Source organism: Eriocheir sinensis, chromosome 47, assembly GCF_024679095.1.
Source record: "Eriocheir sinensis breed Jianghai 21 chromosome 47, ASM2467909v1, whole genome shotgun sequence".
Classification (NCBI taxonomy): domain Eukaryota; kingdom Metazoa; phylum Arthropoda; class Malacostraca; order Decapoda; family Varunidae; genus Eriocheir; species Eriocheir sinensis.
In genome coordinates, this window is record NC_066555.1 from 1,420,988 (window position 1) to 1,435,015 (window position 14,028).

The 14,028-nt window shown below is 50.7% G+C and overlaps 1 protein-coding gene and 1 long non-coding RNA gene across 7 annotated transcripts in view; one reads left to right on the forward strand and one right to left on the reverse strand.

Annotated features, from left to right (window-relative positions):
* Positions 1 to 13,468, forward strand: part of LOC126981254 (E3 ubiquitin-protein ligase CBL-B-A-like) — a 60,926-nt gene extending 47,458 nt beyond the window's left edge. For 5 of the 6 annotated variants that reach the window (XM_050832134.1, XM_050832133.1, XM_050832136.1 and 2 more), the window contains 6 exons: positions 4,135 to 5,202; positions 7,920 to 8,059; positions 8,307 to 8,494; positions 8,939 to 9,742; positions 10,861 to 10,975; positions 11,910 to 13,468. In XM_050832134.1, the coding sequence (XP_050688091.1) occupies positions 4,135 to 5,202; positions 7,920 to 8,059; positions 8,307 to 8,494; positions 8,939 to 9,742; positions 10,861 to 10,975; positions 11,910 to 12,105 (2,511 nt within the window). In that variant the 3' untranslated portion in view covers positions 12,106 to 13,468. The remainder of the gene's footprint in view (positions 1 to 4,134; positions 5,203 to 7,919; positions 8,060 to 8,306; positions 8,495 to 8,938; positions 9,743 to 10,860; positions 10,976 to 11,909) is intronic. The other variant, XM_050832138.1, reaches the window with a different exon arrangement.
* LOC126981256 (uncharacterized) lies at positions 503 to 1,084 on the reverse strand. Its single transcript, XR_007733861.1, has 2 exons — positions 762 to 1,084; positions 503 to 626 (listed from the first exon to the last, which is right to left on the reverse strand). It is a non-coding gene; the product is annotated as an uncharacterized LOC126981256 (long non-coding RNA).
* Positions 13,469 to 14,028: the final 560 nt, after the last annotated feature.

Here is a 14,028-nt window from a genome sequence, read left to right on the forward strand (position 1 = left end):
TCGCTGCTACACGGTAAAGCCACAAATTTGGCCCGTCGCTGCTACACGGTAAAGCCACAAATTTGGCTGGTCACTGCTACATGGTAAAGCCACAAATTTGGCCCGTCGCTGCTACATGGTAAAGCCACAAATTTGGCCCGTCGCTGCTACATGGTAAAGCCACAAATTTGGCCCGTCGCTGCTACATGGTAAAGCCACAAATTTGGCCCGTCACTGCTACACGGTAAATCCACAAATTTGGCCGTTGCTACTGCAGTAAAGCCACAAATTTGGTCGCTGCTACACGGTAAAGCCACAAATTTGGTCGCTGCTACCGGTAAAGCCACAAATTTGGCCCATGGTAAAGCCACAAATTTATTATCGCTGCTACACGGTAAAGCCACAAATTTGGCCCGTCACTGCTACACGGTAAAGCCACAAATTTGGCCCATCGCTGCTACACGGTAAAGCCACAAATTTGGCCCGTCGCTGCTACCGGGTTAAGCATCATTATCTTTCATCGTCTCAGCATTTTCAGCATATCAGCTTCGCACGCCTTCTACATACCGCCATTTCACCGCCATATAAAATAACTAATATATTTTTTTACGATTTTACAGTATTTTTTTTCTGTTATCATCATTTACCTTCTTCTCATTCTCACCATCTTTAGCATAATAGCTTCGCACGCCCTCTGTCTACCGCCATTTCACCGCCATGTAAAATAACTAATATATTTTTTTACAATTTTACAGTATTTTTTTTCTGTTATCATCATTTACCTTCTTCTCATTCTCACCATCTTCAGCATAATAGCTTCGCACACCCTCTGTCTACCGCCATTTCACTGCCATACATCATACATTCATCACTGCATTGCTAATATACACAATTCCTCATATACAGCATACATTCATACATTCACAGTTCCTCACACAATTCCTCTTACATTCACAATTCACGAAACTTATCATAATTTCGTAGTAGGCCTATTCACAATTTTAAAGCCTGATGCCTCGCCTCTTCAAATTATCACGGCTTTCAAGAACCTACAAGTAAATTTCAACGCAGTAGTTTGCAATATACCATTATTTTAACTTTTCTTTTTTTTTTTTTTTTTTTTTTTTTTAAACAAAAGTAAAAAAAAAAAAGGCAAAAAAAAAAAAAAAAAAAAACTACGCTACTCTAAGTAAAAAAAAAAGTAAAGCAAAGAGAAAGGAAGAGATACAGGAGGAGAGGTGTCCTGATACCCTCCTCTTGAAAGAGTTGGACCGTACATATGTTTATTTTTAAGGTTAATGAGTGCACCTCTTTTTTTTTTTTCTTTTCTTTTTTTATTATCCAGCATATTTTTTACTTATACAGCTTCATTATGTATCTTACCACTAATAAGCTGAATATATGCTCTTTCACGCTCTGAGCTTGACTCGCCTTTTTTTGCCATCTGAAGCTTGAATAAGGATTCCGTTTCGCTGTTTCAAGCTTGATTTGCCCTTTTTGCCATCTGAAGCTTGAATAAGGATCCCGTTTCGCTATTTCAAGCTTGATTTGCCCTTTTTTGCGATCTGCAGCTTGAATAAGGATCCCATTTCGCTATTCCAAGCTTGACTCGCCTTTTTTTGTCATCTGAAGCTTGAATAAGGATCCCGTTTCGCTATTTCAAGCTTGACGCCCTTTTTGCCATCTGAAGCTTGAATAAGGATTCCGTTTCGCTATTTCAAGCTTGATTTGCCCTTTTTTGCCATCTGCAGCTTGAATAAGGATCATGTTTTGTGATTTCAAGCTTGATATCCATTCCTTTCACGATCTGAAGCTTGAATTAATAAGTAGCGTGTTTTGCAATTTCAAGCTGGATTCCCCCTCTTCGCGATCTCAAGCTCAAATTAGGATCCTGTTTCGCAATTTCAAGCTTGACGCTCTTTTCGCGATCTCAAGCTTATGTAAGGATCCTGTTTCGCTATCTCAAGCTTGAATAACGATCCAGTTTCGCGATCTCAAGCTTGATTCTCCATTTTCACGATAGCAAGCTTATTGGATCCTCAAATTTGCGATCTTAAGCTTGACTCACATTTTTGCGATCTCAAGCTTGTATTAGCATCCTTAAATTCGTGATCTTCAGCTTGAATCACCTTCTTTTATGGATCCTAAGCTATCCTCGAATTTGCAATACCAAGCTTAGTAGAACAAACAATGATAAACGAGATAGACAAGATAAAGAAGAGATTGAGATACGAAAAATAAAAAGAAAACAACGATAGAAAATAGACGAAGTAAACACGATATCGAGAAAAGTCATCCCAGAGCGACATAGATTTTAAAACAAATTCACCTCGCCTACATCTATTTCGAGCCCTCAAGCTTGTTACATCCTCCTTTGTGCGATATCAAGCTTACTGGATCTTAAGATATTTCGCTTCGTTCAGTGGATAGCAAGCATCCCACAATGCTCCGCCACCCATCCGTATCCTTCGCGCTTTAAACATAACACAAACCACCTTAAAAATAATAATTAAACACACCTAACACATTGCGTCTTCGCCTATATGTTCAGTGTTGTCTCGGGTCGCGCCCATCACTCATTTTAACGGCACTGATAGCTCTTTTTCGATACATGAGTCTTGTGTGATTTGGCAGCTTCTGAAAGGCTATTACTCTGAGTGCAAATTTCAGTGGTGCAGTTAATTGCTTCCAGTCTTAACTTTGTACGCCTTGAGTATTTTGTGATTCGAAAGCTTCTGAAAGTCTTTGTTTGAGATCTGGTTTTAGTGGTGTAGTTCCTTTGGGCCAGCTTCACAGTTCCCCATGACGGGTTAGTAAGCTCCCAAACCAATACCAGAGCCTTCGAAATGTCCTTGTATAGTGTCTGGTGTTTGTATTTAAGTTCACAAATTTGACGAAACTATGCAGGAAAAGTCTTGTGCATTTAGTGTGGCATCGAAGACCTCACCATATTGGATTGTATGGGATTCTATAGTTTGGTTCGGGCTGTTACGAAGACGCTGTGTTGGACTGTGAAATCGGCTCAAAGTCTTCGCTTTTCTTATGTGTTTTGCTTTCCAGCGCTTTTCCTTTATGTGTATCAGCTGCTTGATGTGTGTAGTGAAGCCTGCGTGTCATGAATCCGCTTTTGGTATATATAATCACCCCAGCATTTTGACCTCATAACCAACACCAGCTTCTTGTGTATATATATGTACCTCTTAAGAATGACTATATGTATTACCGTGTCTATATGTTTTTGGAATGCTCTTGGTTTTCATGTCATGCCTGTGTTGTTTTGCGAATGCCGTAGATCTTTACTGTTGGCGTGGTGTTTGTGGGGGAGTGGAGGGGAGTAGAGTAGCAGCCACCCTTGTGCATGATAGCTTGCCAGGACGCGGCCAGGAGGGGAGACCAAGGAAAGATAAGTACTACCTCAGCCTCGAGTAGGTGACCCAGCCCTCAGCGTGGAACAGCAGGTGTCCGTATAGCAGTAGCAGATTTAGTAGTGGTGGTAGTGGTAGTGGTGGTAGTGGTAGTGGAAGTGCTGAGAGAAGTAGTAGTAGTAGTAGTTGTAATAGCAGTGGTATAGTAGTAGCAGTAGTAGCAGTAGTGGTAGTAGTAGTATAGTAATAGTAGTAATAGTATTGGTAGTAGCAGTAGTGGTAGTAGTAGTATAGTAGTAGTAGTAGTAGTATTGGTAGTAGCAGTAGTAGTAGTAGTAGTAGTGGTGGCGGGGTTGGTGGCGGGGTAGCAGCAGCAGACCTAGGGGAGTAGTAGGGGGGCCTCGGGGCGCGGCTTCCCTCCACACACCGCCACAGGCCGTGTCCAGGGCCTGGGGTCTGCCCCGCCGGCCTCCGTCACACCAGTGTGGTGATAGTGTAAGTTTAAAGGCCAGCGGCGCGGCCCGGCGGTGTGTCGTGAAGGGAGGTGGAGCGACTTGCAGAATTAACGAGCGAGCTGGAAGAATGAACCTGAGCCACGGCCTCGGCAACAGATACGCACCCTCGGGTGGCTGTAGCGAGGCGTCTGGCCACTCCACCTCCCTTCCGGCGCCCCGAGGCCCGGTGTGTCGGGCCTGTAGTGCTGCAGCAGTGGTGCTGCCAGGCAGCGGGTGTCGGGGTGCGGGTGGTGGGTGCATGTGTTGGCATCGTGGGTGCATGTGCATGCTTGCAGGGATCGGTGACGTCGGGCAAAACGCGTGACTCCTCGAGCTCGGAAGTCGGTCAGTCCTCCGATGGCGCCGAGGAGCTGCACGGGGACGAGGCGGCCCCCGTGCCCCAGCCTCGGCTCCTCAACAACCAGTCTTCCAACGGAGCTCCGCCGCCCCTGCCGTCCAGGGAGGGCAGGAAAAAAGTGAGTGAGCTTTTCCGTCAGCAAAGCCCTACGCCGCCGCCGTTGCCGCGACGCCCCTCCACCTTGGTGTTCTCGTTCAGGAAGAGCGAGGAGCCGCCGCCGCTGCCTAGCAGGCCCCGCTCCGAGGAAGGCATTCTCGTCACCACCCCGCCCCACAAACCCTTCATCAGGACCCCGTCGTCGCCCATGCTGGTAGCTGGCCTCCCTCAGCGTCCCCAGAATAAGAAGCGATCCTCTGGAGGGGAGTACATCTATGTGAGGCCCGCGGGGTCCCCGGACGGAGACCCTAACGAGCCGCCGCCCATACCGCCGCTGCCCGCAAAGAGCCATCAGTCCGAGGACTGTGCCTCCGGCGCTGACCAGCCTGGCCTGGAGTCCTGTGGGCAGAAGCAGCAGCGGACAGGGGCGCCCTCCGCCAACAACATCCTCTACGATTACATCATCCCGCTCAACAGCCCGTCGGAGTCGCCCGTTCCGCTGCCGGTGTCCGCTAAGAACTATCAGTCCGAGGACTGGGCCTCCGACGCCGGCCTGCCGGGCCCAGAGTTCGGCGGGCAGGAGCAGCCGTGGGCCGGGACGCCCTCCTCCGACAACTTTCTCTACGGTTTCAGCATCCCGCTCAACAGCTCGCCGGAGCCGCCTCCGAGGCACGACAGTCTGCTCCTCGACCTGCACGGCGACAGCACGCCGCTCTCCTCGGCGCCGGCCTTCCCGGAGGTGCCTCGTGCCGACTTGGGCAACGGCGCCGTGCCCAAGACCGCACGGCTCCTCGCAGAGGCCCAGGAGCAGGACGCCCCCGGGCCTGCGACGCCCCCCATGCCCCGCAGCCTGGAGCACGCCGCCGCGGCGCGCACGGGCTCGCCGGCCCGCCAGCACGCGGCAACACAGGTAAGGCGAACCTTTTATCATGTGTTACCTTAGCCCACTCCGCCCCGCCCCGCCTCTGGGGGTGGAACGGGGAACGGGGCGGCACCGGACTGACGGACAGGTACGTAACTTTCTTTGTAATGAAAGTTGAGGACAAGGGAGGAAGGGCGGAGGCTAGTTGAGGGGACGAGCAAGCCTCCCGTAGCCCTTCCCCCCACCCCCCCCGCCTGCCCCGTGTGTGGGTGAAGGTAAGTCAAGCACGCCTCCCCCGCCCAGCCCCGCGTCCCTCGCCTGACGAGTCCTGGACATGTTACGTGCAGTAGTGTCGGCGGCGGTGACGGGACACCCTCGCCTCCCGGTGCTCGCCGCGGCCTGCTGTTTGTGGTCTTCGTGTTTACTGTTTGTTTAATTTAGGATCAATATACATTACATCTTTCTATTGTTTTCTTTTCTTTTATCAGTCTATGTAGATCCTTCTTTTTCTCTTCTTGCCTCTCTCTCCATTATTATCTTTCTTCATCCTCTCCTTCCGAATATATCCGCTCCACTATCCAACAGGTTCCGGAAGCCAGGTTATTTATATTTCGTGCCGGAGTTATGGGAAGCAGTCACCGTGCATTAAACTGGCCCAGAATCCCTTCCTCCTGCCCCCTCCCTCCCCTGCCCCCTCCCTTCCCGTCCCCCAAGGTAACACTCCCAACTCCAAGCTCCGGTCACCCAATCAGTCAGTCAGTTCCCGTTGCTGTGAAAGAGAGGGCGGGGCTTCTGGGTTGAACTTGCCATTTATAAGATTTCTGACTTTCGTTACTGTGGTCGGTATCATAAGAGATTGTCACCTCTCACAGCATCTATTTCTAAAGGTCAAAGAGGGGGTCAGTCGGGTTCTAATGAGTGTTTCTTCAAGTTCATGGTACAGAGGAAAGGTCGAACTGCCATCAGGGTCATAAAACTACTCCTGGAAATGACCAAAACTCCTACGAAAGTCTTGTCAAATATGTGTTCTTGGGTTCATGGTACAGAAGAAGGGTCAAGCTACCACCAGGGTCATAAAACTACTCCTGGAAATGCCCACAACTCCTACGAAAGTCTTGTCAAATATGTGTTCTTGGGTTCATGGTACAGAAGAAGGGTCATGAAACTACTCTTGGAAATGCCCAAAACTCCTACGAAAGCCTTGTCAAATATGTGTTCTTGGGTTCATGGTACAGAAGAAGGGTCATAAAACTACTCCTGGAAATGCCCACAACTCCTACGAAAGTCTTGTCAAATATGTGTTCTTGGGTTCATGGTACAGAAGAAGGGTCATGAAACTAATCTTGGAAATGCCCAAAACTCCTACGAAAGCCTTGTCAAATATGTGTTCTTGGGTTCATGGTACAGAAGAAGGATCAAACTACCACCAGGGTCATAAAACTACTCCTGGAAATGCCCACAACTCCTACGAAAGTCTTGTCAAATATGTGTTCTTGGGCGGCGAAATCGTAGGTTTTCCCCACTTTCTCTGTCCATCGGTAACACTTGCGTCCTGGAGCTTCGCCGAGAGGACAAGCTTCATTTTTGTTGTTAGAGTTAAAAAAGGATGTTCAGATGCCTTCAGCGACGTGTAGGAATAGCTATATGGAGATCTCCCTGTCACATTCTTTTTAATTTCTTTAGATCACCTCACGAGCCATAGATTAACTTATTTCTTTCAAGAGGAGAGTATCGAGACGGCTCCCCTCCCGAAATTGACCGCTCTTTGGGCCATTCTTCTAAACTCATTTTTACGGGTAGTGTTTTGCGGGACTTTCTTCTCATTTTTTTTTTTTTTTTTGTCGATCTGCTTTCTTTACTGTAATAAAAAGTCTCAATATGGTTTCACAAAGGATTAGTTAGAGGCAGATTTTTATTTAGTTTTTTCTTGTGTTCTTTCTTTCCTTCCCTGTCTGTCTGTCTCTCTCTCTCTCTCTCTCTCTCTCTCTCTCTCTCTCTCTCTCTCTCTCTCTCTCTCTCTCTCTCTCTCTCTCTCTCTCTCTCTCTACACACACACACACACACACACACACACACACACACACACACACACAAATGTTATGTGCAACCCTTTAGACTTGCATGTGTACTAATGGTTTTCTTGCATGTGTATGTGTATGTGTGTGCATGTGTGCGTAGTGAAGCCGTGTACACATGCTAGAACAGACATGTGTGTACACCTGCCTGTCTGTTTTTTGTTTTTCCTTGTTTTAGTTTTTTTGTGTATGTATTTTTTTTGTTCCTAGTGCATGTATACGCATTTCCATGTATGTATGTATGTATGTATGTATGTATGTATGTGCGTTCTTCATGTTCTGTTGTAACTTTTTTTCCTTTTCAGTTAATCTAGTTTTGTATTTTTATTCCTCCTTTTCTTCTTCCTCCTCCTCCTCCTCCTCCTCCTGGTCCTCCTCCTCCTCCTGGTCCTCCTCCTCCTCCTGGTCCTCCTCCTCCTCCTGGTCCTCCTCTTCCTCCTGGTCCTCCTCCTCCTCCTCCTCTAAATTAGTACTTAAATGAATTAAAAAAAACATGGATAGGAGAAAGAAGATGAAGAGATAAAAGTGAATAAGAGAGAGGAAGAAAGAAAAAAATCTCTCTCTCTCTCTCTCTCTCTCTCTCTCTCTCTCTCTCTCTCTCTCTCTCTCTCTCTCTCTCTCTCTCCTCCCTTCCCCATTTCCCCCTCCTCTCCCCTCCTTTCCCCGACTCACTCCCCCTTCCTCCCCCAGGGGTCGAGAAGTCCACTCATGTCCCCCGGAGCCTCCCCCAGGGTGTCTCGGAGGGATGACGTCATACCCCCGCCCCCCGTGCCCCCTCGGAAGGCCAGCCCCGCCCCCAGCCCGCCCTCCACCCCGGCGCCGGCTAACAGGTACGTAAGACAAGAGGGGGAGTGTGTAGGGGGGAGGGGGGGAGGATGTGTGGGGGAAGAGAAGGTGTTTGTGTAGGGGGAAGAGATGTTGGGGGTGGGGGGGGAAGGAGAGGGTGTGTATGGGGTGGAGGGGAAGCGGGAGGGGGGGTGTAGTGGGGAGATGACTGGGAAATGAACACACACACACACACACACACACACAAAGTTGACCTCAAGCGATGACTGATGACCTCGTGATCCCGCTCAGATTGGAGGTGGGCGGCGAGGCGGAGGAGGACGAGGACATGCCATCCGCGCCCCCCCGAACGGCCACCTCCACGCCCACCATCATCACCACGCCCACCCTCGTCACCACGCCCACCACGCCGCCCAGGACCGTCACCATCGTCACTCTCGACCCCAACAACCTCTCCATCGACACCAACACGTCATCAGGTGGGTCATCATCATCATCATCATTAGTCATCATTGATATCATAGAGCCGATTTCACAGTCCAACACAGTGTCTTCGTAACAGCCCGAACCAAACTAGAATCCCATACAATCCAAAATGGGGAAGTCTTCGATGCCACACTAAATACACAAGACTTTTCCTGTATAGTTTCATCAAATTTGTGAACTTGAATATAAACACCAGACACTATACAAGGAAATTTCGAAGGCTCTGGTATTGGTTTGGGAGCTTGCTAACCCGTCATGGGGAACTGTGAAACTGGCCCCTCATCATCACCAATACCTCGCCCCTTCACCACCATCATCACCTTTTCACCACCATGCTCACAACCCCTTCATCATTACCACCTTCACCATCAGCACTGTCACGCACCCCCACCCCTCCTTCGCCACCACTGACCCCCCCCTTCTCCCCCTCCCCCCAGGCTCGGGCAAGGACATCGGGGTAGGGCGCAAGGCGGGCTCCCCCTCCCCCCTGCGCGCCAAACCCAGCTTCGTGCCACACATCGTGCCTCGGACCACCAAAAAGATCGGGCGGACGCCGGGACCCAACCCCTCCCTCTCCTCCTCCTCCTCCTCGTCACCCACCTCCACCCCCGCCACCACCCCGACCCCCGCGCCCGCCCCCACCCCCGCCACCACGCCCACGCCCTCCGCGCCGCCCTTCCCCTCGCAGTACTTGGGCAGCAGCGGAGCCTCGTCGCCGTCCTTCGTTCCCGTCACCCTCCCCGCCAGCCCCAACCCTTCCTCCCACCCACGGCTTCCCCAGCAGCAGCAGACGCCCGCCTCGCCGCTGGGGGGGCCGCCCACCAACACGGCGCCCTCCCCGCCCGTGTCCGTATCCTCCCCCGTCACGGTCATCACCTACACGCCCATCCTGCCCCGCGAAGATGCCCCGGAGGCTACCACCACTACCACCACCTCCACCACGACCACTACCACCACGACCACAACCACCACCACCGTTCCCGTCACCCCGCGGCCACGCACCATCCTGCCCCCCCAGGCCTCCCTCATGCCCCCTACGCCCTCCACCAGCCCCTCCCCCTCCTCGCCCTCCTCCATCACCTCCTCCACCTCCTCCTCGTCCTCGTGCTCCACCTCCACCTCTAGCGGCATGGATGTGGACAGGCGGCCCAGCGGAACCAGCCACGCGGGAGAGCTGGAGGATATTCACGAGGAGCCGCCCTATGAGAACACCACGTTGCCGCCCACCTCGGACAGCCCGGGTGAGTGTGCGGCGCCGCTACACACCCCACATTTTCCCTCTATCCTCCCTGCCTGTCTCCAATCCCCCTTTTCCTCCCCTTCTGGCTCCTTACTAATCCCCTTTTCCTCCCCTTTCCCTCCCTTTTCAACCTGCATAACAACAGGCAACACAAGGATAGGGAGAATAGGTACTGGGGTCATATTTTAAAACATTTCGAAGTTCCAGCACACACATGTATTTGACAAGGCTTTCGTAGGAGTTTGGGGCATTTCCAGCGGCGGGGGGCGGGTGCGTGGGGCGAGTTTCATGACCCTGGTGGTGGTTTGACCCTTCTTCTGTACCACGAACCTAAGGAAACACTCATTAGGACCCGATTGATCCTCTCTTTGGCCTTTGGAAGTAGTTGATGTGAGGGATGGAAGCGTCTGGGAACACCTCCTTGCTCTGTCACACTTCTTTCTCCCTTTTATTTATTTATTTATTTATTTTTGATCAAGGGAGTATGCATCTCATGTGTGGGGGGGCTCCACTCACACAGCTCTCCTTGACAGAGTGGAGTCAAAGGCTCTTCGTCTCATCAGCTCTCCTCTTCATACTGATAGTCTTCTACCTCTTAAATTCCGCCGCCATGTTGCCTCTCTTTCTATCTTCTATCGATATTTCCACGCTGACTGCTCTTCTGAACTTACTAAGTGCATGCCTCCTCCCCTCCCGCGGCCCCGCTGCACACGACTGTCTACTCATGGTCATCCCTATACTGTCCAAATCCCTTATGCAAGAGTCAACCAGCATCTTCACTCTTTCATCCCTCACGCTGGTAAACTCTGGAACAATCTTTCTTCATCTGTATTTCCTCCTGCCTACGACTTGAACTCTTTCAAGAGGAGGGTATCAGGACACCTCTCCTCCCGAAATTGACCTCTTTTTTTGGACACTCCTTTGACCTCTATTCAGGAGCAGTAAGTAGCGAGCTTTTTTTTTAATATTTTTCTTTACGCCCTTGAGCTGTCTCCTTTGCTGTAAAAAAAAAAAAAAAAGGAGAGGAGGAGGTGGGTTAGTGGCGATAAACTCCTCCCTTCCTTACCTCCCCTTCCTCCCCCGTCCCCACTAATCCCCTCCCTCCCCTTTCCTCCCCAGCGTGCATCATCACCACCACGAGGAAGTCCGCTACAGACTCCGATCTCCCCAACTTCCCCGCGCCGTCAGCACCCACCCTCCCCGCCCTCTCCAGGTCCCACTCGGCTGACAGGAGGTGAGTGGGCTGAGTGGGAGTGGGTTATTGGTGGGGTGAGGGGGAGGGGAGATGAGGGAGGGACCGTGTTCTGAGAGGGAATGAGTGGGATGGAAGTGAGAGGGATTATTGTGGGGGGTGGAGGGGATGTGGGGTGTGTGGAGTGGGTGGGGGGAGTGGGGGTGGGCTATTGGGGGGGTGAGGAGGAGGAGGAGGGGGGGAGGGGGTAAGGGGGAGAGAGAGAGAGAGAGAGAGTAATGGCTAACTATCATCGTATATACCTATGTTAATTAACGTGTCTGGTCTTAAATTAACAGACTAAAAGCAGATAGATTAAAATTAATGAGTAATATAACTTTTTTTTTCTCTCATTCCCTCCTCCTCTTCTCTCCCTCCCCTGCCTCTTCCATCCTCCACATAACCTCATACTCTTCCTCCTCCTCCTCCTCCACCTCTCTCCTCCACCCCATTCCCGTCTATCTTCGTTTTCTCTCTTCCTGCGTTCCTTTCCTTATCCTTCCTTATGTCCTTAATCTCCATCTCCCTTCTATCTCCTTCATCCTCTATCTCCCATTCACTTCTCTCCCTCTCTACCTCCTTCTCTCCCACCCCCGGCTATCTCCTTCCTTCCATATATCTACATTCTCTCTCTTTCTACATTTCTTTCCTTATCCTTCCTCCTGTCCTAATCTCCATCTTCCTTCTATCTCCTTCATCCTCTATCTCCTATACACTTCTCTCCCTCTCTACCTCCTTCTCTCCTTCCTTCCATATATCTACATTCTCTCTCTTTCTAAATTTCTTTCCTTATCCTTCCTCCTGCCCTAATCTCCATCTACATTTCTTTCCTTATCCTTCCTCCTGCCCTAATCTCCATCTTCCTTCTATCTCCTTCATTCTCTATCTCCTATACACTTCCCTCCCTCTCTACCTCCATCTCTCCCACCCCTCGCAGCATGAACAAGGTCGAGAGTAGCGATACTAACGAGGACGCCCACACCGCCTACGAGAACCTTCACATGGACTACCTGGCGACCCTGACCCACGAAGGCTTCACGCAGGAGGAGGTGATCCGCGCGCTGGTCATCACGCATAACAACATCACCATGGCGCGGGACATCCTACGGGAGTTCTCGTCCAAAAGGAGCTAAGGACACACCACCCCAGGGCCCCCAAGAGAGTCCTGCTGTGGTGTATCCTGAGAGTCCTATCTACCAACACCGCCTTCGTGGGGAGGATGAGGTCTGGTGAGGGTGAGGTGTTAGGTCTCGCGTTCTCTCTCCTGCATCCTACGCCGTGGTGAAGGATGCTGTGTCGTGGGAGATGAGAGAAGGATGTCCTGGGCTCTCTCTCCCAGCATCCAAGGTGTGGTTCAGGATGCTGTGTTACTGGAGATGAGAAAGAAATATCCTCACTCTCCTTGCATCCTACGACAGTGCGTGAAGGATGCGGCATTGCGGTGGAAAGGAAGATGTGATGTCCTTTCCCCTCGCTCGCATCCTACGCATCCTAGAGTGTGTCAAGGATGCTGCTCTGTGGAGGAAGAAATGGGAGATGTCCTCGAGAGATGTCCTTACCCGCAGCATCCTACAGACCAGTGTGATGTGTTCTTATCTGAGAGGACCAAAGGATGCTGCGCCGGGGACTGCTGTGTATATCCTGCGAATCCTACAGTACCTAAGGATCGCGTGGGTCCTGCAGCGTCCTGGCGTCCTATAAGCGCATAGGATCTGAGGTGTTGTAAGGTGTTCAGGTCTCAGCATCCTACAGACAGTGCAAGGATCTGGGACGTGCAAGGACCCTCAGCATCCTACAAGATAAAGAAAGGAGTGAAGGAGTGCAAAGGAGGACGTTTTTAGCATCCTATACGAAGGAGCTCAGGACTTCAAGGACTCCCACCATCTTACAGAGAGAGAGAGGGAGTCCTGCACTGAAAATAGGATCGCAAGGAGCTGAAACTACACGCCTCCTACGCCTCCTACTCCTCCCCCTCCTCATGTCAGAAAAGGAGGAGATGAGTGGGAGGAGAGAAGAAGAGTTGACAGACAGTGATGGAACTCTCCCCCCCGCCCTTCCCCTCCCCCGCCCACCGCCCCCATGTTTGAGTGGGTGAAAGACTAGAGAAAGGGGTGAGGAAGGGGGGCAGGAGGGGTGGTGAGGGGTGAGGGGTGTCCGTCTGTCTGTCTGAGGGAATCACCGCCCTGTGTTCTTATATCTCTCTACATATACTGGTAAGGTGTTTTGGGGACCGCTGATAGCCACCACCACCACCACCACTACCACCATCATCACCACCATCATCATCACCACCAACTACTTTCATCATCGCCTTTTTCTCTCCATTTTTACCACTATCTTTTACCACCACCCCCACATCACCATCACCACCATCACCATCACCATCATCACCACCACCATCATCACCACCAACTACTTTCATCATCGCCTTTTTCTCTCCATTTTTACCACTATCTTTTACCACCACCCCCATCATCACCATCACTACCACCATCACCATCATCACCATCACCACCTCCATCATCACCATCACCACCATCATCATCACCACCAACTACTTTCATCATCACCTTTTTCTCTCCATTTTTACCACTATCTTTTACCACCACCCCCATCACCATCACCATCACCACCATCACCATCATCACCATCACCACCATCATCACCACCACCAACTACTTTCATCATCACCTTTTTCTTTCCATTTTTACCACTATCTGTTACCACCACCCCCATCATCACCATCATCACCATCATCACCATCACCACCTCCTCCTTTCTATCTGCTATCTTTATCACCATCTGTTATCACCACCACCACCACCACCAATATTCTCATCACCAATTCTTCATCACCAAAAACCTCACTTTCACCACCGTCTCACCATCACTATCTACCCCATCACCATCAGCAATCATTTTCTTCCCTTCTGTTACTCCGCTTTCATCACCATCACCACCACCATCACCACCCCCCCTTTCTGTCTCCTTCTCTTCTTAGTTATGATAGTGATGATGTGGGTGGTGGTGATAGTGACTGTGGTGGTGATGATAGA